The sequence below is a fragment of the Sciurus carolinensis genome, chromosome 2 (assembly GCF_902686445.1).
Source record: "Sciurus carolinensis chromosome 2, mSciCar1.2, whole genome shotgun sequence".
Taxonomy (NCBI): Eukaryota; Metazoa; Chordata; class Mammalia; order Rodentia; family Sciuridae; genus Sciurus; species Sciurus carolinensis.
This window is the reverse complement of record NC_062214.1, coordinates 199181461-199198985: the sequence shown is the minus strand read 5'-3', so window position 1 is coordinate 199198985 and position 17525 is coordinate 199181461. Positions and strand designations below refer to the sequence as shown.

The 17525-nt window shown below is 53.1% G+C and overlaps 1 protein-coding gene across 3 annotated transcripts; it reads left to right on the top strand.

Annotated features, from left to right (window-relative positions):
- Window positions 1-4623: 4623 nt before the first annotated feature.
- On the top strand, window positions 4624-13562 carry Cdca4 (cell division cycle associated 4). 3 transcript variants are annotated; one of them, XM_047540423.1, is made up of 2 exons: window positions 4624-4643; window positions 11129-13562. In XM_047540423.1, exon 2 carries the CDS (start codon window positions 11135-11137, stop codon window positions 11858-11860), a length of 726 nt encoding a protein of 241 aa, XP_047396379.1. In that variant the 5' UTR covers window positions 4624-4643; window positions 11129-11134; the 3' UTR covers window positions 11861-13562. The 3 variants fall into 3 exon arrangements, with proteins under 3 accessions (XP_047396379.1, XP_047396377.1, XP_047396378.1); XM_047540421.1 differs by lacking the exon at window positions 4624-4643 and adding an exon at window positions 5166-5370 and having other exon boundaries at window positions 11129-13561; XM_047540422.1 differs by lacking the exon at window positions 4624-4643 and adding an exon at window positions 9578-9599.
- The last annotated feature ends 3963 nt before the right edge of the window (window positions 13563-17525 follow it).

Below are 17525 nucleotides of genomic sequence, written 5' to 3'. Positions count from 1 at the left end.
GGCATAACAGGGTGTTGTCATCAGGCACTCCCAACCGTGGTGCATCCCAGGAACCCCAACTGGCTCTCCCTGCCACTGACCACCTCCTGTCCCCCAGTAGACCTGCAGTGCACACAGCAGGTGGACCCTAGGTGAGAGCCTGGGGAGAAGCTGCACTGGCCGAGTGGGGGCTAACCGTCGTGTCGGGACCCGGCATCCCCTTGCCTGGCATTGATCAAGGGCGCACAGCCTCGGCAGCTTCCTGAGTCGGGGGAAGGCTTTTCAGAAACTCTGGCCCTTGGGGCCAGCCCCAGGGAAAAGGGGTGCTGCAGACCCCAGGCCAGCTGGTGCGGGGGGCTGAGTACGCCAGCCCCCTGAATAAGGCGTGTGGAGGAGCTTGCTGGCTCATGGTCAGGGCCACCCACAGGCAGCCCAGGCCCACAGTGGGGAACAGTCCAGCTGCCCAGACACCCCTGAGACCCTGCGAACCCGGCCCCTGAGTAGTCACCATTGGGCACCACTGTCTCTTTTCTAAGAGATAGCTTACTTTGGACAGGTTATGGCCCAGCTCCCCCGTGCCTCAGTTTCCGCATCCATAATGATGAGGCAGAGATTGCTCCTGGGCTGCAGGTCAGTAACTGAGATGTGACACTGAGCTTCAGCTGCCCGCCCAGCAGAGGGTCCTGTGAAGACGCAAAGTTCACTTATAAAACCACCAAGCTGGCTGGGGTTGTAGCTCAGTGGTGGACCGCTTGCCTAACATGTGTGAGGCACTGGGTTCCATCCTCAGCACTGCATAAATAAAATAAAAAACAAATTAAATAAAGGTATTGTATCCATCTATAACTAAAACAACAACAACAACAACAACAACCACCCAGCTAGCTGTCCCTAGTAACTGCCCTCCAGGGTGCCAGTGGCAGGTCCTCAGTGCACCGGGGGGCAGCCCCCTACAGAGCCAGAGCAGGGTGTCTGCGTGGCTGGCAGTGTCTGTGCCCACCTGATTCTTTTCCTCCTCTTTGGCACATCCTTCCAGACCCTTCCGAAAGGAGAACCTGCCTATGGGCACTGTGGAAAATATATGGTGTGGGTCTCTGTACATGGTGGGTGAGCATTTAAATTTAGTTTAATTGACTCATAATAATTGAACATATTTACAGGACACCATATGCTCATTTGGATACATGTACGGATAACATTGGTGTAATTAGCATTTCCATCTCCTTGAAAAGATATCATTTCTTAGCCAGGCATGGTGGTGCACACCTGTGATCCCAGTGACTCAGGAACCTTAGGCAGCAAGATGGTAAAGTTCTAGTCCAGACTCAGCAACTTAGCGAGACCCCGTCTCAAAATAAGAAATAAAAAGGACTGGGGTATGGTTCAGTCATAAAGCACCCCTGGGTTCAGATCTCAGTACTGCCAAAAAACCCATATATATATATATTTACGTATGTACACTTTAGTTTAGCATCTTTGAGCTCCTCTCTGCTAGGTCTTTATAAGGTCACCCTGTGGTCATGGTGAACCCCACTGCACTATGGGACACGGAACTCACCCCTCCTGCCGAACTGTGCTTGGGTCCCCTGTTCCCCAACACTTCCCAGCCTCTGGTAATCACTATTCTGATCTCCGCTTCTATAAGATCAGGTGCCCTTTTATCCAACTTTTCATGCTGAGGTAATTTCCAAGTTACAGAAAAATGGCAAACGTAGTGTGGAAGGTCTGGATGCTCCCTTCCCATGTGCCCCACCTGCCCACCCTGGCCTCCTTGTTCTTGTTTGTAGACTGTCTGCACAGTCCGAGCACACATGCCGTAGAATTGATACGCGTTACCCTCAACACCTCAGGGTGCTTTGGAAGTAAGCAGACTCACAGAGTGAGTCGACAGGAGGAAACTGACAGGCCAGATGCCTGTCCAATCTGTAGGACTCCCACCAAGGTTTCTGCATTTCCAGCAGGAATCCCGGAGTGAGGCCTGTTCCCTGTGTCCCATCCCAGGCTCAAGGTGGTCTTCTGGACGGGACTGGCAATGCTAACAACTCCTGTTGCCTGGGTGAGATGGGCTCCGCCACGCCTCCCCACTGTGAAGGTAGTTAGTAAGCATCTTACATTTCTGGGTAGCTTGCCATTCCCTGTGAGGTCGGGCCCCCTTTCTCCCTTTGCACATGTTATATACTTTCTATGTCTGAATTTAATTCAGGCTCAAGAATTGTTCTTTTGCTGTGTAAAGTAAGCTGGTGCTGTGTCCTCTCCACCTGTCTCTTCACTCAAGCACTCCTCACTTCATGGTACAGATGTTAGCTACCTGGCTCTGGTCTTGGCTCAGCCCTCCTCCCAGGAGCTGGTGGGGCTTGGAAGCCAAGACCTGGGCTCCAGGGTGTGCGCTGCTGCCAGGATAGTCTTGTTTCAGAGATGGGAGTATACGTCTGCATCTATTTCTACACCTAACAATACTAAAATTGGATTTTTGTCAACATCTCCAATTTCAATCCAACAACCCCGAAGCTGGTCCAGCCTGCCCCTTTCCTTATTTGCAGCTCCCTTCTCCAACAGTGAGAGGCCTTGAATTCTTCATCCACACTATTTGCTTACTTGTTCAACTCCCAGCACCCTTCCAGGCTCCCCCTGCAGGTTAAAAGCTGTTTTTCATAAAGAGGATGGAAAGGGAAATGGAAGGTTAGATTTTACCCTGCTTATAAGCTTGTAATCTGTTTTCTGTTGCTGTAACATAATATCTGAGAATGGGTAATGTATAAAGAAAAGAGATTTACTTAGCTCACAGTTTTGGAAGTTCAAGGGCATGGTGCTGGCACTGGCTTGGTTCTGGTAAGGGACCCATGGCAGAATGGCATTACAGTGTTGGGAGCATGTGTAGAAAGAGATCACATGGTAAACCAGGAAGCCAGAGCCAGCCTTGCTCCTTCGTAACAACCCTCTCTTGGGAACTAACTGAACTGGTGCCCCAACATCCATTCGGAGGGTGATTCCCACAATGACCTATTTACCTCCCACTAGGCCCCACCTCTTAAAGGCCCCACCATCCCCCCAAATCACCACACTGAGGACCAAGCTTCTGACACAGGAACCCTGGGGAACACTGAAACCATATTCAAACCACAGCATGGCCAGCATGCTGCCAGTGCTGGGCAGTGGGTGGGAGACTGGAGACTCCTGGGCCGAGACAAAAGGCTCTCCTACTCATGGCACCAAAGACAATAGGTGCTTCAGGTTGTCCTTTGCTCCCAAGCCTTTCAGGCAACAATGTGCTTGGATAGCAATACTGGTCACTGATGGCTGGTTCTCAGCTGGAGCTCAGGACCCATTCCTAGCTTGTCCCTGTCACGGGAAAGAGTTGACTGCTGCAGTGTAGGATGGAGGTCCTTCCTTCTGGTGGCTACTTCAATGTTCTGAGTCCTTCTAGGGAATCTTTAAAACCCGGCTGTGGTCCTGGTGACCCCCAAGCTTGTATCTGGTGTCAGAAGTGAGGGCAATGCTGCAGACTGTTTTTCAGTCTGTGTGAATCTTTCACATACTGTTTTACCATGAAATGACGTCAGATTTTTTATCAGACGCTTTGTCTATGCTTACTGAGCTTTTTCATACCTTTTCTCCTTCATTCCTTTTATGTGGTGAACTGTGTTGTCTGCTTTTGGAATGTTAAACCAACCACGCATTCCTGGAGTACGGCCAACTTGGTTGTGATTATTTATTACGCTGGATCTGATTTGGAATGCTCATGAGAGACTAGCCTGTCAGTTTTTCTTGCTCTTTCTAAGTTTCAGCATCAAGGTTTGGCTGACTCTGCAGCAAACTGGAGACTTGTAGCTGGGCATAGTGGGCAACACTGTAGCCCCAGCTATGCAGTAGGCTAAGGCGGGAGGATTGCTTGAGCCCAGGAGTTCAAGGCCAGCCTGGGCAACTTAAGGAAAACTTGCCTCTTAAAAAAGATATTTAGGGGCTGGAATTGTAGCTCAGTGGTAGAGTGCTTCCCTAGCACACGTGAGGCCCTGGGTTCCATCCTCAACACCACATAAAAATAAAATAAAATCATTGTGTCCATGTACAACTAAAAAATATTTTTAAAAAAGATATTTAAAGCTGGGCTTGGTGGCACATACCTGCAATCCCAGCAACTTTGGAGGCTGAGGAAGAAGGACTGCAAGCTTGAGGCCAGCCTAAAAAATGCAGCCAGACCTTATCTCAAAATAAAAAGGGTTGGGGATGTAGCTCAGAGGTGAAGTGCACCTGGCTTCAATTCCTGGTACAGAAATATAAAAAAGGAAAAAAAGAATTAAGACTGATGCTTTTTCTTCCCCTTGAGCCTTTAAAAAAAAAATTCTAGTTCTTTGGGGGTTAATTTTCCTGAATACACTAATTACTGTTGCCCGAAAACTTGACAACTCCGCTATCAGGGTCACGCATGGACCTGTTTCTATTATCTGGGCTCCTCCCACCCCCGTTTCCCACCCTTATTTGGTCCCTTGTCCTGCCATGCCTTGTTAATGTTTTAATGAATGCCGGACACTGGGTGAAAGCCGCATGCAGCTTTCAGAGAGCATTTCTGATCTCTGCAAATCTGGCGGGTGGAAAGCGGCATCCATCAAAGCTCCAGTTTGCGTTGACTGTTGCGACCGGCTGGACTTCTTGTCACCCTCTTAAGGGTGAGTGTTATCTCCGCCCACCTTCTGCCGGCTTGGTCTTGTTCTCAGGCGCCGGACATCTGCCTGCAGGGAACCGCGCTTGCTGCGTGGGCCAAGCTCAAGCGTTTGCTTTTAGGCCCCGGGTCCCGGTCCCCGGTCGCTTCTCCAGGGTGCGGGGACGAACCCGGGCGTCGCGCACGGCTCTACACCGAGCCGCCCCTACCGTTGTGAAGCCGCCACTGCTCCCTACGCTCACGGTTTCTTTGCTCTCGAGTGGGACGGGGACCACGGCTTCCGCACGCGCACCCTCCACCCTCTCGGCTGCCCACCGCCCCGAGAGCCTCACGGCAGGTGCGGCGTAGACCTGCCCTCCAGCCCGCGGGGGAACCTGGGAGCCCGGAGCAGGAGGGGCGGAGCCGGGGCACCTGCGGGCTGAGGGTGGGGCGCAGCGCGTGGGGGGAGTTGGGGGCGAGGCTGAACGCGAGGGCACCTGGGAGATGGGGCGGGGCCTGGCGCGAGGGCATCTGGGAGCAGAAGGGGCGCACGGCGCGCAGCGGCGCACGCGAGCCCAACGGCCGCCGCCGCGCGGGAAGCCTTACCACCGAAGCCCCGCCCCGCGCGGGTTTGAACGAAGCCCCACCCAGCGCTCAGCCAATCGGCGGGCGCGCAGCGGCGCCATGGCGACCCTTTGTGGTCGCTGAGCAGCTCCCTGGCTCGGAGCGGAGCGGCGGCCGGCCTGGCGGCGCAGGTGAGCGGGCGTGCGGGCGGGCGTGCGGCGCCTCTGCGCGCGCCGGGCGCTCCCGGGGTGGGCGGGTCGCAACGGGCTCCCCGGCCGCCGCCCTGTGCGCGATGGTCGCACCGCGGCCCTCGGGGAGGGCAGCCGCCTCCGGGCCGGACCGACGCCCTGCCGGCGGCCTCCTCCGCGCCCCTCGGCCCGCCGCCCCTCGCACACCCACTCTCGGTCCACCGTCCGCCCCTCGACCCGTCCACCCTCGGGCCACCCTCGGGCCACCCCGGGCCCTCTCCGTCCACCCTCCGCCTACCCTCCGCCCACCCTCTTCCTCCCTCCGGCCGCTTCCTGCCCGGTTCCTCTCCCGAGCGCGCGTGCGAGCGCCGGGCCTGGCCGGGGTCCTGCTAGCAGAGCAGGCCGCCCCGGGGCCCGTCCTCCCCGGAGCGCTGGGCCGGAGTGCTGGGCCGGAGTGCAGTGCCTTCCCCTTGTTTATCGCCTTTTTTAGCGCCCGAGGACGAGGACCCCGGGACGCTCGGGGCGGCTTCGCCCGCCTGCTGCCGTAGATCCTCTTCCCTCGGAGCCGGTCAGGGCCGCCCTGGACGCCCCGCCAGCCCTCTTAGGTGGGACCGGGAAAAGCACCAGAGACACTTTCAAGAGCTTCTTTCCCTAAATTAGGGTCACCAAGGAAAAGGCTGTTCTGAGCACTTTCCGGGGATGCACTGTCCGGACAGCCTCCGTGTTTTCTCCCCTGGTGGCCTTTGTGTGTGGCCTATCAGTCCAGAGGACTGAGGCAACCATTCTTTCAAATGAGCTGACAAAGTTAAGGTTGCACCTTACGAACTTCTTAAACATGACTGCTCTTTATTTTCACTGGTCGCCATGTTTTATAGTGAAAGAGTAGAAAGTCAGCCATGGCTTTTATCTAGGCAGAGTAGCAGGTTTTATCTTGGAAGGGGGCCAGAAGTTCCTCTCATTTTGCCACTGGAACTGCTTCCAGGCATAAGAAAGTCTCCTATCCTTCTGAGAATCCAAAGTAATTGCAACCAGCACGTAGTAACTGTCAGCAGACTGTGGTGGAATGATGAGCTCACATCAACCTCAGAGACCAGGGACTTGTTATATCTTCCCTGCCTTTTTTTAAATGAGATATTTCAGACTGAATCCGATTGTGTGATAGAAATTGAAATTGTTAGTGTTGATTCACCTTAAAAGCCCCATACCCACAACAAGAGTGGTTGGCAGTGGCTACAGGTCCAGCTGCAGTGGTGTCAGTGTCGGCTCAGGTCCCTGACCACACCAGCCCTCCTGATCAGAAACTGGGGATCTGTGTTTTCAGCCAGTAAGAACTGCTGCTGGAGTACAGTATGGCAGCTGTGGGGGTCCTGTGTCTGCCCCCTTGGGTTGCTCTAGGGGAGCAGTTGGAATCACTCGCCTTGCTCCCCACTGACCTCTGCTGTCCCTTGCGCCTTTCAGAGTTCCTTTGTTCACTTGGCCCTGTCTTCAGGACAGTGCTTGGCCTGGAGGAGGCCTAAACCCTGCTGGTGGGATTTGAGGCATTTAACTGGATGTGGAAAGGCCTGGCTACATGGGAAATAAGGGAGATGTGAAATAGTTAACACACTCTGTGTACAATTTAGCAGGAAGCCAGGCTCTGCAGCCCCCCAGGGGTAGGGCTTTCTTGTCATTCCTGTATTGGAAGGGTTAAGCAACCTCAGGCCAACCGCAGGAAGTTGTTCCCAGACCAGGCCGCAAGGCCAGTCAGAGCCATGCTTCTTGCTAACTTGGTCTCAGACACAGAATCTGAATAGGGAATCCTTACTTACCTCCTGAGCCCACCATTGTCCCTTTATTCTGGATCACAGGTTTTGGGCAATAGCACTTTGGGTTCATGAAATTGTAAAAACTGCCCATGAACTTTATTCTCTTTTGTAGTAGTAAACATTGGTATTTTTTATATTGAAGTAACAAAATTACCCCTTTCTTGAGATTAGGAGCACTCTGAAGGGATGCTATTATTAGCGTGGACTCTTCTCATGGCGCACAGAACACACCTTATGTGCAGAAGAGGCAGCTGCTAAAATGGCTTCTGATTTTCATGTGGTGGCCCTATATCATCCCATCAGCTGACTTATTTACTTTGTAATCAAAGTATAATTTAATACAATAAAATGAACAGATACTGTGCAGTGCAGTGAGTATTGACAGATGTGTCCTGTGTCACTAAGAGGTGTGTCCCCACATCCTGGAGTCCCTCTGCCCCTTGCTGGCAGTCGCCTACCCCCAGCAGCAGCACTGCCTGCCATCCTGCTCTCACACTGGGTTCTAGACTCTCAGGTGGGCTGTTGTGATCCGTCCACATTGTAACAGAAGCCATTATGGTTTTTGTTGCTGATTTGTATTCCATGGTGAGGGTACACCACAACGTATCCATGAGACTCATTTATTTTTAATATTTAAAGAATGTCCTCAAGTTGGGGCTGTAACTTGGTGGTAGGACTCTTTCCTGGTGTGCTCAAGACCCTGGTTCTGTCCCCAGTACTGGGTGGGGGAATGTCCTTATCTGCAGTGATAAAGTAAGGTTAAGGGCAGAGCGTGAGGCCAGCAGAAACATGGATGTGGAACAAGGCTCCCTGTAGGAGGCGGGAAAGGTGGGGGAGTGGAGCAGTCAGCTTAGAGAATCAGCCAAGCAGCAGGGGAGTTTTCCAGTACATGTGCAGGAGAAATCAGACCTCCTAGAGGTCAGCCGAGTGCTCAGCCAGTGCCTTTCTGAATGCGTGTGCCCCTCTCCCTGGTGCTAACCCAGGAACCAAGGGTTAGGAACCCAAGTGCCAGGACCATTGCAGCAGCAAAGTTGGAAACCACTGTTACCTGGGACAGAAAGCTCGGTGTAAGTGAGTGGCATGACCTGGCCTGGAGCAGCCTGCCGTGCTCCTGCAGGCTCTGAGTGGGCAGGCGACTATCAGGGAGCATATGATCAGCTGCAGAGGCAGAGCTTGCAGTGGACTATGCAGAGAGGAGACTGCCTTGGAAAGGGCTGGAAGGAAGGGACCCACAGGGTGATTGGCTTTCTCTGAGTGCTTACAACTGGGGGACATTTTTGTTCTTTGTGTTTTTGGTACTGGGGATTGAACTCCTGCCTCTGCCTCCTGAACCACTGGGATTACTGGGATTATAGGATTGCATGCACTTGGCCTGTTTTGTGCTTTTTGATTGTCTAGTGAGCTGTCTTCAGCCAGGCAGGTTAGAAAAGGTGGAGGCTGTGGGAGAGAGGGAAGGCCTGGGGGCTGGGGTAGGGAGGTGGGCAGGTGTGGCCTCCTTCATGAGTGGAAGGGGGCGCTATTTGTTTGCCCCTCTCTGTTTGGTCCTACCTCTGGTACAGGGACAGAAACTAGAGAAGCTGTCATTTTTATGTTCTGGCCATTTCTGTTAGGAAGTTGCTGTTTAGCTTCCTAGAGAGCCTGATAGCTTCCAGGTTGTCCTGGGGTCCGGCTGGCTTTCAGAACTGGTGTGAGGGTCTTCATGGAATGTGCTGCCCAGAGGTTCATGACCTAGAGATAGGGATGCCAAGGACATTACTGTTCAGGGTAGCTCTGGGACCATGTCCAGGTATGAGGGGTGCATCCTGCCCCGTTCTTACTACTTTTGTGAGTTGCCCCATGTGCCCCTGGTGGGCTATACTGACCTCTGGTGGACCTACCCAGTCGTTACCTGGTTTACAAAGCCAGAGAGGGCAATCAGGAGTTCTGGGTATAAGCTAGGGCTCAATTTATGATGTTTGAGTCCTACATTAAACCTTGCAGAGTTGGAATTTTAGATGTGGTTTAAAAGAGAAACCCAGGACCGGAAGAGATAGAGGAATCTTTGGAATTTAATTTTCCCCCAACACAATTTTTCTGTGGTATAACATAATCTTAATTTTCTTGATACACTTAGAAGTTTTATGCCAGTGATTTAAATGCGATTGGAGTTTTAAAAACAACAACTCTGTAAAAGTTAAATTTACACCAAGACAAAGAACTTGAATGCTACAATACCAGACGTAGTTGAGTGTAGTGTATGTCGGTGGTGAACTCCTGCTCATTAAGAACCGGTTGTCTGGTGTGTGTGGCATGGGATGGGGTGGGTGGTCATGCTGCTTTGCTCTCTGGGGAAAAGCTGTGGCTCAGGCTTAACTCTTCAGTTTGAAATACTCTAGACCCACAGGAAGTGGCAGAGAGGCCCTGCAAACCTGTCCCCTGCTGCTCCAGGTGGGTACCAGGGGCAGTGGGGAGTGGGGTCCTCTGCAGTCCAGCACACTTGTCCCTTAACCCCAGGATTCCCTCCGGCCCCTTATTTTGCCACTGCGTGAGTGTCGTGTGAGTGGGATCCTTCAGGAGACCTTCCATGGCCCTGGATGGTGCCAGTGCCTTCCATTGTGCTTTGAGTAGGATTGTGGTGTGGCTGGGCCCTTCTCAGCCTTCCTCAGCCGAGGGGACTGTGGGGAGCATTGTGAACGCTCTTGTATACCTTTTTATGTGAACCTTGGCTTTCATTTCTTTGGGATAAATGCCCAAGAGGTTATTTAACTTAATTAAATTTGACGTGTTATATGCATGGGAGGTGATATCTGTGACTTTGAAAGGAAATTTAGAAGGACAGGGGATCTTTTCTTGTCCGTCCCAGGGTGGGGTCCGCAGGAGGGGCCCACTAGGACACTTGGCAGCTGGTTCTCCCACACTGCAGAACTTCTCTGCTTATTCCTGTGCCTTGTGTGGGGACAGCACATGCTTCCCACACCTGCTTCCCAGAGCCACCTGGCTGCACAGGGCACCATTGCCTTGGGAAAAAAATCCTAAAGCTTGCATATTTAAGAGATTCTGTTTGTGAATAATTTGATGAATTTATTCATTTAACTTGAGTCATTTGAAATAAAGATGTTTTGCTGCTTTACAAACATGAAAGAAGAGTGACCATGCCTCCTGGCGTACCTGTGGTCTGGGAAGGGTAGTGCTGACTGGAATGCTGGTTGTGTCAGTCTGCCAGGCCCCATGGCTCTGAGCCCCAGACTTGTGCCCAAGTGCAAGGGGAAGTCAGATGGAGAGCAACCTGTCCAGGGAATCCCTGAGCCCTAGGCATGCTGGGCCACGGGGCGGCGCAGCGGGAGAACGAGACAGGGTTTGCTGGGACCCTCGTCCCTTCTGAGGGTGCTGCTGTGTGTGGAGCCAGGTAATGCTGGCCAGTTGGAGTAGGAGGAGGCCAGGCATTCTGATCTGTGCATTTCTGGGGCTACAGTTTTCCACTGAGCTGCCCCCCATAAATGACCATAATTTTATTAGTATTAGGAGGGAAGGAACCAGCCGTTGTGAAACGCAGGGGACTCTCACTAGTGAGGATCCCATCGCACATTGGCTTTTGAAGGTGGACAGCATGACAGTGCCATGAAAAGCCCTCCTGCCCTGTCCTCTCCAAGGCCCTGTGTTCTGCGCCTCACCCCAAAGTTCCTCTTCTCTCACAGACGCCAGTGCTTAGATTTCTTTCAGTACAAATTTTCAGCCTGACACTTTAAAGAAGGCAGTTTCTCCTGTTTGTTTTCCTGTTGATGGAAACATTGTGCTACAGCCTTGAGCTGTGTCGTTGGTGACAGTATGGCTGTGCCAGCATCACAGACACAGGGCTGCCTTTCAGGTCATGCCTTTGTGCCTATATGTGGATGCCCCTTCGCTCTCTGATGAGTGTCCTGGGGGCACTGTGCTAGGTGCTGAGCTCTGCTAAGTGGCATCTTCCTTGGTTCCCACAGGGCACGATGTTTGCACGAGGACTGAAGAGGAAATGTGCTGACCAGGAGGAAGACGGGGAGGGTGCCCCTGCTGGCTTTGGCTCCGTCCCTGCCTATAGCCTACAGCGGCAGTCGCTCCTGGACATGTCCTTGGTCAAGCTCCAGCTCTGCCACATGCTGGTGGAGCCCAATCTCTGCCGCTCGGTCCTCATCGCCAACACCGTCCGGCAGATCCAGGAGGAGATGAGCCGGGATGGCGCATGGCGAGGGGCAGCACCCCAGAGTGTGGGGCGGGTGCCGCTCGACCGCCTGGTGTCCACGGAGATCCTGTGTCGCACAGCGAGGGGGCCGGAGGCGGGGCACCCTGTTCCTGACCTGGGAGATGACCCCTTGCAAGGCCCAGTCTCCGAACTTTCCACAGTCAGTTCAGCACAGGTGCCAAGGAACCCTCAGAGCAGCCTTTGGGATTCGGGCAACCCTCAGGAAAACAGAGGAAGCTTTCAGAAGTCTCTAGATCAGATATTTGAGACCCTGGAGAACAAAAGCCCCAGTGCTGTGGAGGAGCTGTTCTCTGACGTGGACAGTTCCTACTACGACCTGGACACTGTGCTGACAGGAATGATGGGGGGCACGAAGCCAGGCCTCTGTGATGGGCTCGAGGGCTTTGCCACAGCAGCCTCACCTCCTGGCTCCAGCTGCAAGTCTGACCTGGCTGAACTGGACCATGTGGTGGAGATCCTAGTGGAGACCTGAGGCCCCCAGTGGGCCACGGACAAGGCCACATGCCCCAGAGAGCTTTTCTGATGTACTGTGGCCACACAGACACACAGGGCCGCAGTCCTGTGAAGAGTTCGCACCACGGCAGCCTGCGTCCTAGCCCTGTTGGGCAGTCTGCTGATTCCAAGAGTGTCCTGGGACAGACTCTCATCGGCAAGGGCTACAGACCCTAGGCCTGTGCCTGTTCCCTGGGGAGGGCAGGGCAGAGGCTGATGCTGGGAGCTGGGAGCTCTCCGAAGGCTCCTCAGCCCTGGGCTAGGTGGCATCCCATAGCCCTGGGCCCTCGTTCCTTTTGTGTCCTGGCTGCAGCTCCCATGGAAGATGGCGAGCCACAGGCTGCATCCAAACTCATTAAATCTAGATAGGTGAACTTTTAAAACTCAGTCTTACACATTTGGGGCAATATTTTGTCTTAAGGTATTTTTTTAAAACTTTTTATACTTTATCTCTTTAAATTTTTGCAGTTATTTTCTTAAAAGTCTATTTTTTTGTATAAACATCCTTTGCTGCTACATTAGAAACGTGTGTAACCTGAACAATTGCAGTTGGTGTATTTCATTGTTGGAAAGTTTAAATGGAAATTTTTTTCAGTGAGGCAGCAGTGTAAGGGTTCTGTTTTCTACTTCAGCTGTTTGCAGGACCCTCTTAGGTTTTGTTACAACAGAGTGCGCTTAAAATGGGAACTGCGCGCAGCTGGTACCCTCTTCACTAGACCTGCTCTGAGGCCTTGTCTCTTTGCCTTAGTGTAATGATGGAGGGCTCTGTTTATGCCCATTTACATATGCAAATGCCACTGGAGGCAAAGGTCAGGATTTGTGTGGAAATCACAGGCACCATTTGCTCTTCAGAAACTGCAGTCAGCCTTCCTTCAGGTGGTCACAGAGGGCGCCTTCCCTAAGTTCCTGGCATGGCCCTGGCAGAGCTGTGTGCCCCTTTGGAGCATGCACAGTGGGCTGCTGTGTGCCAGGCACGCGTGTCAGAAAGGGTGTGTCTGTGCGCTGTTGGGGTAGAAATACTTAGACCTGCTCTATTAAATTGGTGCTAGAACAGAATTTTAAGGTTAAATTTAAGTCCAGAATGAAAGAACTCTGACTGTGTAACTTATGTCCCCTTGATCTGAAAGGTCATGTGATGAGCTGCCCCAGGAAGGGAGCTGGTGTGGCCCTGTGCCCGACCTGCCACATCTCCAGGTCCTTGCTGCCTGCCACGCACGGGTGTCCCTGTCTCAGCCTGAAAGGCTTGTTTTCCTTTGTGCATATGACCATTGTTCAGCAGGGATTGTTGTAAACCTCACTTTATTAAAAATCTGTCCAACACCCAAGATGGGAAGGTGTTGTGTCAGTTTTCCCTGGTTGGCTTCAGCTGTACCGTCTGCCTGCCTGTGGAGGCAGGGGAGGCTCTTCACTTGGATACACCAGCCAATGATGGTTTTCCTTTTCCTGACCTTAGGTAGAGCCTCTCGGGTCAGGCACATCACGGCAGCGCGGCCGGCTCTCTCTCTTTCCCATCCGTGGAGGGCTGCCTCCTGATGAGAGCACTGCTCCCCCAGGATGCTCAAGGGTGCGTGTCCATAGCATGACCGGAAGCAGTGTTGGCTTTCTCTGCAGCATTTCTGTTGTAAATCTCACGAGTTCATTTCAGATTGGCCGAGTGTAAGATGAAGCAAGGGAGCGTGCTGCCCTTGTGCACGGAGGCCTGGTGCCCTGAGCTTCCACACCCAGGGCAGAGTTGCCTCCCCTGATCTACCACACGGGTGGCGAGGAACCCGCGGGACTTGCGTTGAAGAGCCCCTTAGCAGTTCCTCATGCTCCGGACTTAGACGTAGGCCTGGGAAGTGCTTGTTCCATGGTGGCCCGTCAGTTGTGGGGGTTTTTTTTTTTTTTTTTTTTTTGGCGGGGGAGGGGTTCGGTGGGTACCAGGGTTTGAACTCAGGGGCACTCAACCACTGAGCCACATCTCCAACCCTATTTTTTGTATTTGGAGACGGTCTCACTGAGTGGCTTAGTACCTTGCCGTTGCTGAGGTTGGCTTTGAAACGTAGTCCTCCTGTCTCAGCTTCCTCAGTTTTTACATTATGTGTATGTGTTTTTTAAAGATGTAGGTACAAGTAATTGACTGGAAACAGTTTTCCAAGCATTTGATAATTTTGTTTACAAACTATTTATATAGTAACAAATATAAATTCGTCACCCAAACTACAGTGTTTTGGGGATCTGCCTCCAAACCCTGAACCCTCTGCGCTGAGAGAAGTGGGCATTTGATTTTAACTTAGTTGATAGTTTGTGAACACCAGGTGTGCATGCTGTTCCAATGCACATAAGTATGGGGGGGGTGGCAGCCCAAGACCAGGGAGCATGCTGCAGAAGCCTCAGGAAGTGACCCTCGCGCAGGCTGTTCCACACAACCTGGAGACCCTTTGCCCTGGAAATGTATTGGTTTTTTAAAGATTGAAAAGTAACGCATACTGATTTCACCCATGTGCACTGTGCACGGCTGTAATCCAACCACTTTGTAGCTGTAGGCTGAGGGCTGGGATGTCCTCAGTTGTGAACACCCTGGGTTTGTTCCCTGGGTTTGTTCCCAGTACCAGGGAAGAAGAGAGAACACAAGCCACCACATGAATGTTCCTCTAATTCTGAAGTCTGTTTGGCGGATCATGCAACTCTCCCCAACAGTGCTTGAGTGTGGACTTCCTCAGGAGGACATTCCATGTGAGCAACACAGTCCTCAGCTCCAGAAGGATGATGTTGATGGGCGTGCCCACCAGCCTGCACCTGGATCCCTCCTGGCCTCACCTGGCTAGCGCCTCTGCCTGACACTGCCCATGAAGGTGATGGAGATGCAGTGGTTAAAGCTGAACTCAGACCAAAGTGCCTGGCCTCCCAAACGCTGCTCAGAAGCAAGGGTGTAACCAGATGATCTGCTTCAGTGCAAGGAGCTGTCAGAAGGTACCTGTGGCTGGCTGCCCCAGGCAAGGGTCCCTGCTTCAGTGACTCAGTTTCCCACAGGCCCGCTGCTAGCCTCAAGTGGTAGACTCACTGGCTCCACCTGTGAACTAGGAGCACTCCCAATATGTGCTGAGGTCAGCCTCAAGATGGAGAGTTAGAGTTCATCTCTCTGTAAACAGCCTTAATTGGTATCTAGATTTCTGGAAGTTTCCATCTGCAACACCTGTGCCATGTCCTTCCTGGGACTTTCACCAGGCCCAGGTTGGTTGGTTGGCACTGTTGTGTGTGTTGGTGGTTGGGTTCAGTCACAGGAAATGAACTGTGCTTGAACTCAGGGGCACTGAACCACTGGAATATATCCCCAGTCCTTTTTTAATTTTTAGTTTGAGACAGGATCTAAGTTGCTGAGGCTGACCTTGAACTTGGGGTCCTCTTGCCTCAGCCTCCCAAGTCGCGGAGATTACAGGTACATGACACCTTGCCCAGTGGGTGACTTTCCATAATGCACTGTGTGCTGGACGGTCTGCCCAGGGTTCTCAGTAGACACAAGAAAGGCAGGGCAGCTGAGGCGTGTGGTGTCTTTGGGCTCGAGTGGCCTCACGGCCCGGCAGAGCCCTGCAGAGCCCTGCAGCGTCTGTAGTGGGAAGCACTCTCCTGGAGATGGAGTCGCACAGCAGAGTCCTCTGCCACTCCCATGGGGCACCAATGCTCCCCGCAGGCTGCCGTCTCTGGCCTGTTTCACCCTGCCCTGTCCAGTGGGTGCCAGGCCTAGCACTCCGTCTGCCCTCCATGCCTCCCAAGCTGGCTAGTGGTTTGTTTCCAGCATTCCCAGAGCCACTGATGGGAGGTGAGTACAGGGATGACTAGCCGGACCTTCCTCTTGTGGAGGATGCTAATGGTTACCTGAAGGGGAGCCAGGAAGTTCAGAAAGAGCCCCAACAATGAGGGGCCCAGAGCAGCCCACTAGCAGGCCGCGGAGGGGGTCACTGCCTCTGTGCAGACGGGCTGGGTGGCCAGGTGAGGTCTGAGTCATCCCTGCGGCCCTGTGCTCTGTGGGCTGCACCTCGTCTTTTTGTAAAAATCCCCCAAATATTTAAATGACCAGCAGCTAGTTCCCCACATTCCTGCAGTCAGGATCTGGTCGGTCACGCTGACCTGCTGCTCCATGGTCAGCTGGGTTGTGGAGGGACCCATAGGTGAAGCCCAGAGTGAGCTGAAGAGGCTGCTGCAGCCGGACTTGGGACAGAAACATGTGACTGAACCACGGACTCCTGCTCCCCCTACCCTTTACCGTCTCCCATAAGTGGCTTCGGGCTCAACACCTGGCACTCAAGAAAGCTACTGCCCCACCTGTGCTAAGCTGGGGGACGAGCAGGGCCTGGACTCCAGGGCAGCAGGTGGCCCTGGGTACTTGCCCCACTGCTGACTGCACAGTGACGGCAGAGTGCAGGCAGGGCCAGGTGGGGCACTGGCCGCCCTGAGCTGGTGCAGGCCTGATCCCTGCCATGCCCTTGCCCTCTTTCCAGCTCTGGCTGCTGACCTGGCAGCAGTGGACCAAGGCACCAAGCAGAACAGGTGGCAGGAGCCTGGCCCATGGCAGTCCCAGGTGTGTGATCTGTAGCCTCACACACCTCAGCCTGGGTGATGCCCCGCATCTCCTTTCCATCCAGGCTGCCCCAAAGCCCAGCCCCTGGTGAGGAATGATGGGAGAAGCTTTCTCCTGGTCGTCCAGATTGCTGTTGCTCTGGGGAGCTGTCTGGGGTGGTGTGGGAAGGGGTAGTGCATGTGGGCGCACGGGCGTGTGCTGGAGGGAGGGGTTGGGTGAGGGCTGGGGACTGGCTGGGTCTACTGGTACTGAGTGCCCAGCGTGTCTCAGGGCCCTTGCTTGCCACACCCTGTGCACTTCCTGGGGAAGCAACCTGGCCTTTCTGTGCTCCCCTGAGGGCGACAGAGGTCACAGCCCCTGCCGACACCAGGCAGGGCACCCCTTCACCACAGCCTGCAGTCTGCTCCACTGGAAGGACTCAGAGGAGGGGCTGCACCTGAGTAACTGGAGGACACTGTGCATTGGAAAGCCCCTTGTTCATGCTCATTTGTACACAGCAGAGGGCACTGCGCCAGCCCCCCGAGCCTGCTGCCTAGGTTGGCCAGTTGTGAGTGTTGTCCATCTGTTGTGTTTTTCTGAAAGATATGTACATATCTCCCAGGGCCTCACACATGCTAGGCAAGTGCTGTGCCATTGAGCTACGTTCCCAGCCCCCTGAAACAATTTTTAAACAAATCTGAGCTGTGGAGACCATTCTAACCTTAAAAACCAGGTTAACCTTGGAAAATAGAGCATGTTTATAAAATAATTCCACAGATAATAATTCCTTAATGTTCTCTAATACTCAGCTCATGTTCAGACGTGTCTGCCCTGAGTTTACTCCCCACTACCAAAAAAAGTTGAAAAGGACATTTGGAGCAGGACTTTTTTTGGTACTGGGGAGTGAACCCAAGGGTGCTCTATCACTGAGCTACACGGCCAGCACTTTTTTAGAATTTTGAGACAAGGCCTTACTAAGTTGCTGAGGCAGGCCTGGAACTTGCAATCATCCTGCCTCAGCCTCCCAAGTCTCTGGGATGATAGGCATGTGCCACCGTGCCAGGCTACGTTTCAACTTTTAAAAACAGGTTCCAGTGTGCATACAGTG